Source organism: Biomphalaria glabrata, chromosome 3 (genome assembly GCF_947242115.1).
Source record: "Biomphalaria glabrata chromosome 3, xgBioGlab47.1, whole genome shotgun sequence".
NCBI classification, from domain to species: Eukaryota; Metazoa; Mollusca; class Gastropoda; family Planorbidae; genus Biomphalaria; species Biomphalaria glabrata.
Genome location: NC_074713.1, coordinates 6,367,894 through 6,385,000, shown reverse-complemented (window position 1 = coordinate 6,385,000; position 17,107 = coordinate 6,367,894). Strand labels below are relative to the sequence as shown.

Below are 17,107 nucleotides of genomic sequence, written 5' to 3'. Positions count from 1 at the left end.
ATGGCAAAATATATAAAAAAAATGTGACGGGAACATTCACCACGGTTGACATCTAAATACAATCCACTAGATCAGTAATAGCCAAACTAAGGCCCGTAGGCCGCTGGTCATATCAGGTTAGTTATTTATAAAATGTCAATCTGTAACGTCTTGGAATATGTGTCATATTTTTTTGTTCATAGTTATATCAAACTCAGAGCTTAAAGCCGGCAAGTGGATGTTCTTAACTCGCATGTATGCCGACATAAAAAAAAGAGGCGTCTTTCATTCCTGAAGTAAATGTGGTCAGCAAGACAAGTTGATTGAACTTCTCCAGATTTAAACACGAATGTAAAAAAACAACAAAAATAAACAAACCTGAACTGATATTATTAGCATAAATAACTGTGCAAGTTATCGTCGTTTAGTAAAATCCCGAAACACCTTTCAAGCCGGAAGTAAACAAAGCATTTCTAATATCAGGGCCTGTCTTAGGCCAATGCAACCAATGCGGCCGCTGTGGGCCTCGCACTTTCATAGGCCCCGCGCAAATTCTAGGTGTAAATTATTAAAATTAAACATTTTTACTTATTATTAAAAGGTTTCTGGAATTCTCCTGAAATTGTAAAATATACGAAGAAGTCATGAAAATCTCCTGAAATTGTAAAATATACGAAGAAGTCATGAAAATCTCCTGAAATTGTAAAATATACGAAAAAGTCATGAAAATCTCCTGAAATTGTAAAATATACGAAGAAGTCATGAAAATCTCCTGAAATTGTAAAATATACGAAGAAGTCATGAAAATCTCCTGAAATTGCAAAATATACGAAGAAGTCATGAAAATCTCTTGAAATTATTAAAAAATCTGAAAACTGATGCAATCTCCTTAAAAAGAGACAACATTGTCATTTCGGGGTGTCATTCCATATGGAAAACGCATATCCTACTAGAAATAAAAAAAAACCAGCTTTCATTTAATAAAAATGTAATAAAAAGGCGAATTGTAAACAAAACGAGAAGTTCAAAGTCTTAATTTAATACAAATACAAATATACAAATAGAGATCAAAATCTATCTCAATCTCTTAAAAAAAAAGCAATATTTTGCTAGAGGATAGTAAATCTAAAATGCAGATCTGAATGTTTATCAGCTTTTTGTTGAAAAACTACTATCAACCGTAGATGGCTCTTAAAGCTAATTTGACAGCGATTTTTTACTTGGAAAGATAGGAATACAATGCAAAGACTAATTTATTTTCTAATACAGAATCTTAATTTTCACTTATTATCCTTATCACAACCCAGAATAGGCCCCGCCCTATCCGTTTCGCATATGGCCCAGCAATCTGTAGGACCGGCCCTGATTTCTATATTATAAAAGTGAAAAGCTTATTTGAAGGCAATGAAATGTTTTTTGTTTTTTTTTATACTAAAACTCTGACAAGGTTGAACTCCTGTGGATTATTGCTGGACTTCTATTTTACGAGTTATCCTCCTTGTTATTTCTATTCTATGAATAGTTTCGTTCGTCATGAGTATGGCATTTCATAAAATACATTTTTCACTCCATTTATTAAATAGTCCACAATAAGAATTGCAAAACATCTTCAGAATGTTTTAGTTTAAAAAAAAAAAAAAAAGCCAAATAGAAACCAAAAGATAACTCTGGAATGTTTGAAAACAAATACGCCTTCAAATTGCGAGACAGAAGTCTATTATGTCCCTTTGTTTCTCAAACTCCAACGATCTTCAGCAATCTCCCTGTGTTAGACTGTTGGTCTGTGTTACCACCATCTAGACCAGGCAGCTGCAACTTGATTTGGACAACAATACCAGTACTTGTTTGGACCGGAGGTACACACATCAACCTCTACATTTAGTGACAGTTTACATCCTTTACACTCAGTTCCAGTTTACATCCTTTACATTGAGTTCCTGTTTACATCCTTTAAATTTAGTGTCAGTTTACATCCTTTACATTTAGTGTTGGTTTACACTGTTTACATTTAGTTCCTGTTTACATCCTTTACATTTAGTGTCAGTTTACACTCTTTACATTTAGTGTCAGTTTACATCCTTTACATTTTTTTGTCAGTTTACACTCTTTACATTTAGTGTCAGTTTACATCCTTTACATTTAGTGTCAGTTTACACTCTTTACATTTAGTTCCTGTTTACATCATTTACTGGTCAATCTGTTGAGTGTGACTGATCAATCTGTAGAGTGTGACTGGTCAATCTGTTGAGTGTGACTGGTCAATCTGTTGACTGTGACTGATCAATCTGTTGAGTGTGACTGGTCAATCTGTTGAGTGTGACTGGTCAATCTTTCCATCGTGTCTGTGTTAAGACATGGGACTCCAGTCGTTCTTTTTACAAAGCTCACTCTCACTCTGTCTGTCTGTGTATCTGTCTGTCTGTCTGGCCAAAGGTTTGTACACGTTATTTGTCCGACAGCGAATCTCGGATCAAGCTGAAATTTTGAACAATTATTTCTTTTACCCGACAGCACAAGAATCAATAAAAAAAATTAACAAAGTAGTTAATTAACTATTGTTAATAAATTACTTTTTTTGATATCTCAATCAAGGGAATAAAATAGTACTTGACTGAAGTGTGGTATAAGCTGAATTAGTCCCCTTTATATTGGGCTGCCGTCTCAGGCTTAGTGTGACTGGTTGTGACAGGTGGGGAAATGTGACGTGCGTTTGGCGCGTTTAATGTCTAGGGGATGATTATTTTTAAAGCTATCACACACCAACCTATCAGCATATGAATCGGGAGCAGACACGCAACGAGACAAGCAATGAAAGATAGATACAAAAGTTAAAATAAAAGAATATTTATTTACATAAATATACATATAAGAATAAAAAGGGGGAGGGTTTGCATCTATCTCTAAATAATACTAGATTTAATCATCACTCTTGCACCTAATAAGAGAGTATGTCACTTTGTCCTCTGACTTAGCTGGTTTTCCTGTTGATGTCGCAGCTGGCTGTGTCATGGCTTGAGGTTCTGCAGCTGGAGGTGGCGCTCTAGCGGATAGAGGGACGCCGGTGATATAGTTCTTGTGGAGTCTCAATCCCAAGTTCTAGTATCTGTAGTGGGCACAGTCGGGCGGGTGGCCGGCTACCGTGGGCACAAGTGTACTGCGGGCAGAGCTGATCTGCCGTGGGCAGCGTAGTTGACAGGATTTGTCCAGTGAGTTGCAGAGGGTTTGGCGTAGCTATGACGTCTCACACAGATCTGGGTCTTTAGGGACGTCGCACCTAATAAGTTGACAGGTGGGCTGTCGAATAGGCGGGCAAGGCCGATAGCGCCAAGTAGTAGAGTTGAGTAGCGTCGAGTAGACACTAAGCGGCAAATAGGCCGTAGGTGATTCTCAATAGCAAATAAATAGGCAGATCTCAGTAGGAAAGTGCAGTGCTGAATAGCACTCAGCACATAAATAGGCAGACACCTGAGGGAGGCTGCGGATAAATAAAGACAAGTTAGGACATGTCTCTCATACATCTTATCGATGCCCTCGACTGAGGTGCATTCGTCAGATTGGTGAAATTGCTTTAGAGCACAATAGGGAGATGATGACAAATGGGATTGGGAAAATAGATGGCTGACAATAGCAATATAAAAATGTACATCAAAGGGAAAGTAATAATATAAAATGTACATAAAAATGGGAAATAATAATCTCAAATAAACAACACAGGTGGATAGAGAAAGAAAAGGGGGGGGGGGGTGAATTGGGCGGTGGTCAGCGACCAAGACGGTTTGTTTACATATGACCGTCGGTCGAGAACAATGGAGCGCGCTTGAATGGAGAGGGTGTCCGTTCAAGCGGCGCAACTCTCGTTAGAGTGAAATGACTACAGGGGAGATAATTCAATACAGGAGAGATAACTCATAACTCTTCTCTAGACGCAGTATTAGTGCGCTAGTAAAATTATCACGGTTGTCAGCCGAGATAAAGAAAATAAAATAAGATGTACAAATATACACATGGTTGCATCAACGATCAATTGAGCAACGTAGCATTAATAGATTAATGCAATACTAAAATACATACATAGGACATGTTTATGTTTTCTACTTACGCCAGTGAGAAATACACAATGCACTAATTAAATATAAATGAACTAAGCAAAATACATATGATAACATCCAATGGAAATAGCACAAAAGTTATTAAGATGGAACTTGTGATTAAGTTCGGCTTACCACCAGGTATTCCTCTAGGAGGGAGAATAAATGATATAGTCCAGTTCAACGAGAATGAGAAATAAGAGGGGCCGATTTGATTTGGGTCTACTTTATATAGGTCTGGAAAATGCGGGCGGAAACAGGAAATGTCCTAGGCTTAGAATTATCTTACACGTGGGTGAATTAGACTTGAGATGGGAGTCGCACATTGGTATGCCGAGAGGCGCTTTGACTCGAGTAATCTCCTAGATCAAAGAGAGACATAGGAGAAAGGGGGGGGGAGGAGCGACTTGCATTCCACACAAGGTGGTGTCCACTGCGGCTGTCAGACATCCTGCCGATAAGATCAAAGAGTCTGTGTGTATCTTTGCCCCGGTCAAGGGAAGATAAATCGAAAGACGTGGCCTAGCTATCTCCAATGTGGTCGACTAAGTCTAGCCTGGAGGGGAAAAGGTGGGGCGGGCGAAGAGTTTAGGGGTAGGATGGGGAAATAATTAAAATAAAATAAATAAATAATGAAAAATAATAATTAATGCTGTGATAAATTTGAGTGACTCTGACAGCGAGTTTTTGACTTGTCACACTGGTCAATCTGTTGAGTGTGACTGATCAATCTGTTGAGTGTGACTGGTCAATCTGTTGAGTGTGACTGGTCAATCTGTTGAGTGTGACTAATCAATCTGTTGAGTGTGACTGGCCAATCTGTTGAGTGTGACTGGTCAATCTGTTGAGTGTGACTGGTCAATCTGTTGAGTGTGACTGGTCAATCTGTTGAGTGTGACTGATCAATCTGTTGAGTGTGACTGGTCAATCAACAAGCAAGCAGTATTTTCATAAAAATACACCATTTTTACAACTATTCACTATTAATAGTAACAAACATAGGAGGCAATTTAGTAAGGGACATAACCATCTATCATATTTTAAACATATTTATGCAAACGGTTTTAGATTTCTTGTAAAACAAAATAAATTTCAAATGTATTGCTAAGTTATGTAAGTTCCACCAAACTAGCTACTACATTTACAAAAAAAAATAGTTACTATTTTTTTTCAAAGATAAAAAATCTATTTAATATGCATATAAGTGGAATATAATTTAAAACAACAATTAATAAGTAGTTTTTCATATCATCGTATGATCTACGGTGCAACAGTATACAGTCACTAAGGATTTAAAAATTAATATTTTTTACGAAATGCTATTTCTAAATGAGGCTATGAATAAAAGGATGACCCTATACAAAACAATTAGATCAATAAGATGATCATTATATGGAATCTGGAATCAGTTAGGTCAGGCTAACATCTAACTTCACTTTCGCCTAACTCTTGGTCTGCTCGCATTTCATTCTGATATTCTATCTGAAAAAACTGAAACCAGCCTTTTTACTTTCGTGGGTGTATAACTTCGTAGGGCCGATTTTGAGTTTGTGTTTCCACACAAACTGTCTTTGTAATCTTGTTCTTTATGCTGACAACGCAAGAATCAATAATTAAAAAAACAACAACAACCAAATAGTAAATTAACTATTGGTAATAAATCATTTTGTTTGGTATCTCGAACAAAGGAAAGAAATTGAATTGTAATTGACTTAAGTGGTGGTATAATCTGAATTAGTCCCCTTTATAAGTCGTCGTCTGAGTCTTAGTGAACACAAGCCTGAGAAATAGGATGAGACTATAGAAACAATAGATAACTCTACAATTTTTTATGTTCATAAGCTCTACACTAGCAGAGTGGTTAACGCGTTGGCTTGACAAGTCTGAGAAGGCTTGAGCCATGAATTCAGGTCGTCCACCCTCCCCCTTTTTTTATTTTTATAAATGCTTTTTCTTTGTTAGTCTAGACCTATTACAAATTTAATTACATGATTCATCTAAACTAATTGATACAAGTACGCTTAATATAACCTTTTTTTTTAAATTTCTTATTTAATTTTCTATTGACCTCGTATTTTACCAGTACATACCCTTTGTGTTTTACTAGTAAAGATCAAAGTCCTAATGTGAACCTGCTTTTTGACACTCACTAAAAACGTTTACAACATAAAAAAAATATTTGCTGTATTTCCTTCCCCTGGTAGTGATACCATCAACCCCCCCTCCTCCTTTTCCCCTCCCACCCTCTCTACTATAATGCCTCTTTCTAAGTCTGTAGCTAGCTCCACCTGGCGTCACGGAGACATTCTCTGTTTAGCTGATGATCTCGATCTATTTGTTACGCCACCTATCTTTGACTACTTGTCAGTTATTCACCCCTTTCTTTGTGTGTGATGTGTGTGTGGGGATGTGTGGGGAGGGAGAGAGGTGGAGAGAACAGGGGGAGCTACTCTGCCAGCACTTCCGTCGTCTGATGCTTTTGCTTCGTTCTTGTACATTCATGTATTAATTCATATTCTCTCGGAATTCCCAACGCAATAAAATGCTTTCTTTTTGTAGTTATCAGTGCAAATCAAGAAAAGAAGTATCCTACACTTTAAGAGCTTGAGGAATACAATGGAGGCTTTTGTAAAATCTGAGGAGCTCTAGCAAGGCGATGCCAAACAAAACAAGCAGAAGTGAACATGACATGCCAAACATTTTATTAAGATGATGTAATTGAAAAAAAAGTAAAGTTCCTCTTTCTGACCTTGTGATCTATAGGGCAAATGATGTAAAGGTCATCTGCTGTTTCTGTGGCCTACGGTTAACGAGGGTGTCATGTGGCCAGCACAACGTCCAAGCGCCTTTACTTTGCTACGATAATGTAATTAAAAAAAAAAGTCTTTTGCAAAGCAAAGAAAATCTTTTTTTAGGTTTCCTGGTTTAGACGATGCCACTGGCCACCACTTGGTCACTGCTAGGTCATCGCTTGGTCACGATTTTATTACTACTTGGCCATTGCTTGGTCATCAGTTGGTCACAACTTGTTCCTTCAGAGTTGAAAATAATTTACTTCCTAGTCCAAACCTCCCGCAGGACAACGACACAGGGGGATGGTAGCGGGCACGATTGAACCCGGGACCATCGAGAAGTCCGAACGACAGTCCAGCGCGCATACTGCACGACCAGGCGGCCAAACCTGTGACCGCTGATGTGCATCAGGGATTGGCCACTTTACTTGAGAAACTCTATAAGGAGATATTGCGTCATATATGAAAGCCACAGACCAGAACCTTTTTACCTTTTTATAAGGCTTGTTCGAAGATTAATGAAGAGTGCGATATTTCTCGTGGCATCACAGCCCCAGCTGCGACCTACATAGTTTGGCACACTAAACGCAGACACAACCGTTGTCCGCCGATGGTTGACTTAGATTCTCCTTTTTACCCTATAAAGTTACACGGATAAACAAGCTATAAAGCTATTTATATCTAAGATTAGTCCCGCAGTTAACGGTAGCTAATAAAGGTACTCTACAGTTTACTATATTTCTATGTTCAATGATACTATAAATATAGCCACTAGATCAACTGTATTCTGCTAAATAAAAATCTCGAGCAAAGGGAAAGGCTAAACATCAATTAGTCCAGTCCACTCCTGCCTTGTCCTTCTCTGGAAAGCTGGAGAATCACTGCTGACTCTGTCAGAACCCCTCCCCCACACATATATTTAGTGTTCAATGAGCAATATTCTTTTAAAAGTTTCTTTTGTAATTCTAAGCCTAGTAGTAGAGCTTTTTTTTTTTTTTGCAATGCAATGCATTTGTTTTTGTTACATTTGTGCCATTCTCTGACTAAACTTGTAGATGTAATTTAAAAATGCATATGTCCAGAAATGTTAAAGTTTCTTTGAATCGTGATCTGTCTACATTTTTATCTGAAAGCAGTAGACGTCTGCCAGTCTCGTGTCAAAATTTGGGCTTGGGTCTCTGAGAATTCACAAGAACGCAAGTAACAGAGATACTCTGATAAAGTCAAGTTCCTGATAGAACTATGTTTTCAATCTAACATACCTTGTACACAGGTATTTGATACACTAACCAGATATTATTTATTACCGAGGATTCTAATGCAATGGTTTTTGACTGAGCCCATTAAGCATTTAAAGCGGACGTTTTTGACAGGAAATTGTATTTCTATCTTTAAAGATGTTCAATCAATTGTCCTCTCAAGTATCAGTCAGTCAGTCAGTCAGTCTGTCACGCTTGTTTTCAGAACGAAGTCGATCTAAAGAATTTTACAGAGCCAATGTTAAGCCTAAAACGTTTTTTCCAAAACTACACACTATCGATGCTGATCTTAGCAAGTCACTTGTATTACTAACTTAGAATAAACCTACACAGTCTTAACACACTCTGAGTACACATCGCGAGACACGCTACACACACGTGTTACGTTAAATGAGGGCGTTTTCAGACCAAATAACAGTATATTTTGGGTTTATAAAATTTCATTTGTTTCACACTTAGAAATAGGTAACGGAACAAAAGTTGTGAATTTGAAGTCCTACTTTCTGAAGCTGTTAATGGTCTATTAGGTTTGGATCTGAACAGATCGGATCGGACGCGAATCGGATCTTACTTTTCGTACTGTTTCTTTCTATGAATGCTCCATTATTCCCGCTGAAGCCATATAAGTACTATAATGAAATGTCAACAAAAAATCCTTATTTTTTAACACCATTCGGAACAATGTCATTGATAAAAAGATTTTAGCCGAAATTCTGAAAAATTATATGGTCAAACCAGATTTTTCACAGTGTTGCCAATTAGCTAGTGATTTTTTCCCCAAAGATAAAATTGTCGAATTTCTAAAAAAAAAATCGTTAGAGCCGTTTTCGAAATACTTTTCCAACTGTTTGAACCCTTGAAGTAAGTTTAAACTATTAGTACGAACTTTGTTAAGGGGCTTATCTCGTCTCATCTTTGCATGTGGTCCCTTCTGGGACATAGGCCACCATCCAGCTTCCTCCAGGCGTCTCGGCTCTGGGCGAGTCTCTCCAACTGTCCCTACGTCTAGCCTATCTACTTGACACCTGCTTCCATATCGCGGCGCCATGTATTCCTTGGCCGTCCCACTCTACGTCTTTCCTTTGGGATTCCAGGTTAGAGCTTGCCTTGTTATGTTGGATACAGGCTTGCAAAGGGTGGGACCTGTCCATCTCCAGTTTCTCTGACGGATATCTACTAACGGGGGTTTCATTAATTATAAATAATTATAAAATACATTTAACAAAATACATAATATAAGTAAGATATATTAGGTTAGGCGATGCGGTTTTTCTTTCAGGGGTCGCTAAATTCTGTCGCGTATAGACCTCAAAAATATATTTTTCTTCTTCTTCTGTTTGAGATTTTTAATATAAAATTAACAAATAATAAAATAATAATGCGAAAATTTAATCAACAATCCCTGCTTTTTTTTTTCTCTGCACAGATGAAAGTGTTAGAAAATATTACCTTTTCTTTTTTCTTGACACCGCTGAATTCAGGACCCCCCCCCCCCCCCCCCTCTTCCCTCTGTCCAGTGGTTTCTGGCGTTGAGCCAAAATTGAATGAACTTATGAGGAATATAAATAACTTAAGGGAGATAAATGTTGGTGTGGGAGGGGAGAGAATCCAGTTCTTTCTTTCATGTTTTCGTGTTTACTTACACTCGCTTCTTGAGACAGGGGCATTTGTTGGGTTTATTTCAGGTTAATCATTAGGTCTGTCTGAGTTGATTTTGTGATCAGGGCGTTATCATGTATAGCTTCCAGGGCAGTGACAGCCCTACGATTGATGTGCGCCAGTCAAGCTGTACTTTAATGCCCTATAAAGAAATATTCATAGACAATTAGAATATAGATTAAATATGCAATGTTGCAAAGTAGCCTATGCGCGTGTTTTGTTTTGTGTTCGCATGTATATGTATATATGTATGTATGTATGTATGTGTGTATGTATGTGTGTATGTATGTGTATATGTATGTGTGTATGTATGTGTGTATGTATGTGTGTGTGTATATGTGTATGTATGTGTGTATGTATGTGTGTATGTATGTGTATATGTATGTGTGTATGTATGTGTGTATGTATGTGTGTGTGTATATGTGTATGTGTGTGTGTGTACCCTAGCGTCTCTGTTATTTCTATGTTAAAATATAGCTAAAGTAAAGTTCAGACCTTGTGATCTAAGGGGCAGATAATCTAAAGGTCACCTGTTTCTCTGGCCTACGGTTAACGGGGATGTCATATGGTCAGCACAACGACCAACCGGTCTCATGCGTTCCTCGATCACCGATCAGTTTAGTAAAGATTGACTTGAATTACTTGACTTAATCCTTTATTCTCGCAGTACAGGTTAGGGCTCACCTCTCTATAGAGAATTGTGTGAAGCGGGGTAGTGGGCTTGCTCCGACACTCCTTGCAATATTCTCTGGAGCAGCGCTAAATAAAATGAGACGATTCCTATTTGAAGTTCCTCGATGGCAGAAAATTTAACATACGGCGCCTGCTCTCCCCTACAGAAATTAAAGAGATGATCGCTGCTGAGCCGCTCAAAGCGGACCATTGCGACCTTTTTGCACACATCGAACAGAAGCTTCAACTTGCAGTTGTTAAAACATTTTCTGAGGCTGTTTTTTTCTGTCCATCAACCGAATAAAAAACAACGAAGGTCATGCTGCAGAAGTCCCAATTATCAACAGATGCACAAATCTATGTGAATGGCAATCTCCTTAATGCTGTTGACGATTTCGCTTACTACGGCTTTTGTAATTAGTGTTATTTTTAAGCTATTACTTATAATTAGTGTTATTTTTAAGCTATTTCTTATAATTAGTGTTATTTTTAAGCTATTTCTTATAATTAGTGTTATTTTTAAGCTATTTCTTATAATTAGTGTTCGTTTAAGCTATTTCTTGTAATTAGTGTTATTTTTTTAGCTATTTCTTGCAATTAGTGTTATTTTTAAGCTATTTCTTGCAATTAGTGTTATTTTTAAGCTATTTCTTGTAATTAGTGTTATTTTTAAGCTATTGCTTGTAATTAGTGTTATTTTTAAGCTATTGCTTGTAATTAGTGTTATTTTTAAGCTATTACTTATAATTAGTGTTATTTTTAAGCTATTTCTTGTAATTAGTGTTCGTTTAAGCTATTTCTTGTAATTAGTGTTATTTTTTTAGCTATTTCTTGTAATTAGTGTTATTTTTTTTAGCTATTTCTTGCAATTAGTTTTATTTTAAAGCTATTTCTTGCAATTAGTATTATTTTTAAGCTATTTCTTGTAATTAGTGTTATTTTTAAGCTATTTCTTGTAATTAGTGTTATTTTTAAGCTATTTCTTGTAATTAGTGTTATTTTTAAGCTATTTCTTGCAATTAGTGTTATTTTTAAGCTATTTCTTGTAATTAGTGTTATTTTTAAGCTATTTCTTGTAATTTGTCAGATACTTTATTTTCACCAGCATTAACAATTATTATTTTCCTTATTTCATAGGCAATTGATCTGACGTCTGAGCAAGTGGCAGGTAAGAGAAGCTAGCCTACTTTTTGATTAGAAGTTTATACTCGTCTATAAATGTTAACTTTATAACGAGGCTGCGTTTGAGCTTTTAAAGATATCTCAATTCTAGAACCACTTTATAGCTGACGATGTCATTTTTTCCTAAAAATAAATTTTACCTATTGTTATAAGAACAAATATGGAGGTAGCGTCCATTCGTGGGGATGGAAGAATAGACTTATGACTAATTAAATCATCATGCCTTTAATTGATTGCCTTATATTTTTTAAAAATATTATAGATAAATGATATATTTAAACGCGAGAATTTTTAAATAGAATTTTCATTATACAGTCTTATGTTAATTTTTGAAAAAAATAATTTAATCAAGCAAACTTGAATTGTAGACTATACAGGACCTAAAGAATACTTCAGATATAACGACAAGATATAGATAAATGGAATGATTCGATTGAAAGTGAGTATTTTGAAATAAATCACAATATACTAGTGACCTCCAAATTCTATTGTCTCCCCTTTTAAAAATATTATTTCACCTCAGGTTTAAATCTAGATAATTTGTGAGACATACAGAAACGGAAGTAGAACTTTTGTTTTTTTAACTACATCCCATGTGCTAGTAAGTTTTACTTCAAGAATCGTCTGCTCTCTCGTTTAGTAATTTTACGGAACCACTTTCGTTGTTATTATCAACAAGAGTGGTCTAGATTCAGAGCCGGACAATAGGCCACTGAGACCGGTGCAGTGGGCCCCGCACTTTCATAGGCCCCGAGCTAATTCTAGATATAAATTATTAAATTAAAACATTGTAACATATATATATAATAACAGGTTTTGCGCGGCTTCCTGATTATCCTTGGGCTAGTGGAAATCTCTTTAGGTCTAATTTCAAAATATACCAAAAGGTTCTGGAAATGTCCTGAAATTATAAATCTTCTGAATAATAGACAAAATTGTCCGTTTGGGGTGCCAATCCTAGGCGCGATCAAAAAAAGTTATTGTCAGCTTTCATTTAATAAAAATTTATTGTAAAGACGAATGCATTTTCTAATACAAAATCTTAATGTTGACATATGCTTATCCCTATCCAGACTAGGCCCCGCGTAGTCTGTTTCGCATAGGGCCCCGCACTTGCTAAGACCGCCCCGGCCAAAATTCCTGACAAACAGTTACAAAATGAATTCATTATTTTACGATCTAGATATGATTTGTATCTCTTATTTTGGTATGCGCTTCTGTCTGTCACCACAAAAGTCCCATGTTCGAAATAATCTTAAAGGGAAACTCCGATGCTTTTGACAATTTTTGATATAATATTTGTTTTGATTTACAGATAATGAATATATAATTCTTTTTTTTCTTTGCAATAATAACTTAGTAATTGATGTTTTTCCGACGTAATTTTCCTGCGCATCCAAAACAGTCAGACATTCACCGGGTTTCTATGTGACGTCACAAATGTGTTTTAATCTATTGACTTATTGTATAACAGGAGACCATACAGCAAAGTTTACATTCTCGTAAAAGAAATATATCTTGGTCTATGCAGTTAGATCTAGGATCTTGTAAGCAAAGAAAAAATGCGTATTAAAAGTAGATTTACATGCTTGACTAACCACGGCAGTGTGTATTTTCTCGCCAGACCACTCAACACAAATCAAACACTATCGCTTGGTTGTCTTGTCATGACCGACTACAAGTAGTCTCGACTAGCCTTACACTGACCAATCAGACATGCGATCTATTTACTTCTTGGGACAGGGAGGGGCTTAGATCTATCTATACATGTATATCTATCTATCTATACATGTATATCTATCTATCTATCTATCTATCTATCTATCTATCTATCTATCTATCTATCTATCTATCTATCTATCTATCTATCTATCTATCTATCTATCTATCTATATAACTGTATCATAGCTCTGGACTAGGCCGTCATTAAGCCTAACAGCTACTGTAAGAATGAAGCGATACGATTGGTCAAATCATGTTTCTCTTTCAGTATTGTTGAGGGAAGTGACGTTTGACATGGTTTAAAACAATATCTCATAGAACCCCATTTTTGTTTAGATGTCAAGAATTTACTGACTAATTTATTAAATATAAACGTTTCTAAGCATTTAAATAAAAAATGGTAAAATGTTTACTATTACAACTTTTTACGCATAATTTAAATATGTAATAACTCAAATTTGAAAAACCATCGGAGTTTCCCTTTATCGAGCCGACCCGCGGTGTAGCATAAGCAGCTATTTAGTGACGGGTGAACACTTCCTGAAAGAGACAGTTGTCCCAATGGGGTGGCTGGTTGGGCGACGTAGAGAAGTATATATATACAGAGAAGATTACTTGTTCCCCCTCCCCCATCCTCTTTTTTTTTCTGATCCGCCCGCAGCGAAAGTTACGTAGGATAACTCTTGTCCGACTTGCAGAAATAAAAGAGTTATCTTTCCATTACTTTTTCATCGTGGGTTAGAGAGTCGGCGTGCGTGCGTCTTGTCCCGCATGGTTGGGCGAACTATATATATAGATATAGATTTCTGAAGAACTATTTAGTACTCTTAGATCACAAACAAGTGCTGGATAAACACTCTAGTTACAACAAATGTTATTGTTTTTGTTTCTCTAGAAAATGCATAACTTTGTCTTAAAGTAAAAAGAGATCAGTTTTCCCATTCAGACTTAAGTTTCCTTGAGGCGAGACCATTACAGAAGGCCTGAACACTGACCTGCAACGTCACAACCTGTGGGCAGTTTATAACAATTGCTCGTTGCCACGTCGTACAGAACTGTGACGCTTGAGGGCAGATAATGTTAAGGGCGTCATAGATAACATATACTTTTCACCACATATAATTTTTGGGCCTTGCTTAAAACGAGGGCGTCTTGTGGCCACCAAAATGCATCTAACAAATTTTAATTCCTTTGACAGACTTGCTTGCTTGTTGGGAGCCTTACAAATTTAAATTCCTTTGACAGACTTGCTTGCTTGTTGGGAGCCTTACAAATTTAAATTTCTGTGACAGACTTGCTTGCTTGTTGGGAGCCTTACAAATTTAAATTCCTTTGACAGACTCTTGCTTGTTGGGAGCCTTACAAATGTAAATTCTTTTGACAGACTTGCTTGATTGTAGGTAGCCTTACAAATTTAAATTCCTTTGACAGACTTACTTGCTTGTTGGTAGCCTTACAAATTTAAATTCCTTTGACAGACTTTCTTGCTTGTTGGGAGCCTCGGGTAACGGCCTCGCCAGAGAAATGTTATAAGTCACTGTCTGTATTCGGTTCACACCTTGCGTGTGTGAAGCAGGACCTTCCACGCGCTTTCTTTATTGTTATAATTACCTGCAAGCTCAAACACTCTCATTAAAGCAATTCAAAACCCATCAATCACATTTGAATGGCTTTTCGCTCATCCCTGCTCAACGCTGTTCTGCTTGAATGATGTATTTTTTGAGGCCCAGAATGGGGGAAATAGCTAACAGAGATTCCTCAAATCGCTACCTAAAAAGAAGAAGAAAGTACCCTGACAGGGCCTCCCAATTCCTAGCAATAAAGTTTCCATTGCCAGTTTGCCCTGAACCAAGCATTTCAAAGACAGAGGCTCTGTTCAGCTTTCATTTCATAGCTTAAGCTCTTAGAACTTTTTAATGTGGACAGCATTTCTCATTCAGTGAACTGTACAAGCCAATTGTCCCGAGTTCAAATACCACAATGAATTATAGTTTGTACATAATAAGAGGGTGTTTTAGTGTCCAGCCAGCACTAATAGAAGGACATGACATTCGGTCGTTGTCCACAAGTTGATGGTAAGCCTTAAGTGATAGACAGGTGTGAACTAAACTCTGAGGACCTGAAGTACTCGATAAAGAAATTGGCTAACTAGCTTTGTCTGTCTGTTTGTCTTTCTGTCTGTCTGTCGATATAGAGAAATAAGTGCCGGTACTCAGTGATGGATTGTCTAACTTTTAACTACTAATACGTGGTCGAGAGGCTAAGTGCGCTTGAACTTGGCTTGTCTTGGCTACCTAGAAGGGGGCTCGACACCCGACTCGGGCAGAGTTGCGTTTACTGAGCGCCTAAATGCAGCACGGAAAACCAACTCCTAGATACCCCCTCCCCACACTGGTCCACAAATGAGATTGGACCAAAGCGCTCTGAGCATGCTATAAGCATGAAAGTAGCGCTATATAAAAGCTATAATAATATAATAATAATAATAATAATAATAAACGTTAAAATACAAGAAAAGTTATATTTTTCCCTACATTGAAAAAGGTGCTGGTACGCACTGGATATAGATATATAGAAATATATTATAATAATAAGACTTGTCTTCGAGTCCGGAGATTAATGAGGAATACAGTATTTCCGGTGGTTACCAATGTATTTATTTACTGTATTTATATATGCATTTATTCCCCCCCAGAGTTTAAAGAAGCCTTCAGCTTGTTTGACAAAGATGGCGACGGCACCATCACGACCAAAGAATTGGGCATTGTAATGAGGTCACTAGGTCAGAACCCAACAGAGGCGGAGCTACAAGATATGATCAACGAAATAGACGCCGACGGTGAGCGTGTGTATGTGTTGCTTAATGTGGATGGGGAATTAACTTTCCACCATTGTATTCTCCGTCTGCTCATCACGTGACTTAAGCGTGACTTAATCGAACATGTCCAGGTTTACAGATTGAGGTGAAGCTTTTAAAGTGCGCAACATAATAGGGAAGCTCGGTCTCTGCACCTACATACATACATATATATATATATATATATATATATATATATATATATATATATATATATATATATTTATAAAGGCACACTTCTGCATGCACAAACACGATACCCTAATATAAATAAAGCACTGACCTAAATCTAAGCACAAACGCAACTTTGTGTGTATCCTATCTCTAACCTTAGAAATGTATCTCCCACAAAGACTAGAAAAAAAAAAACCCAGCTCTAGTGGTGAACTATCTTTTCATGAAAGCCGTAAAGAAATGTTCTGGCAATGCAGGAAACTAAAGACTGGTTCATATGTTGCTCAGAATCTATAAACTATTTTTTGTGTACATTTACATTAAGCCATAGATCTAAACGCATGTGTGCTACATATTTTAAAATCGATGTCTGGAGATGATGGCACCGGAAAAATGGGCACCGGAAAATAGGCACTCTTTAATAATAATAATAACAAATAATTCGAAATGTTTAAGGTATACTAAATTTGCATTTCAATGAAATATTGGTGACGTTTACAAAATCCCAGATATGATTATTTTTAACTGAATTCTCGTGACGCAAGAGAAAGGCTGACAAAACGGGGGAAAAAAAAAAGGCACTCGTAGTTTAGTATAGTTGAAAAAAACAACCTCTAAACAATTTAGTATTTGATAAGTCTGTCAACAACTACGACGATAATTCTTGTTCTGATCTAAAAAACTTGATGTGATCTATAAGATAAAACTTGATGTGATCTATAA

At 36.8% G+C, this 17,107-nt stretch overlaps 1 protein-coding gene across 1 annotated transcript in view; it reads left to right on the top strand.

The window, feature by feature from the left end:
* Positions 1–17,107, top strand: part of LOC106055362 (calmodulin-A-like) — a 49,005-nt gene that overhangs the window by 25,213 nt on the left and 6,685 nt on the right. The window contains exons 2-3 of the mRNA XM_056023065.1: positions 11,587–11,617; positions 16,049–16,192. Of these exons, the coding sequence (XP_055879040.1) occupies positions 11,587–11,617; positions 16,049–16,192 (175 nt within the window). The remainder of the gene's footprint in view (positions 1–11,586; positions 11,618–16,048; positions 16,193–17,107) is intronic.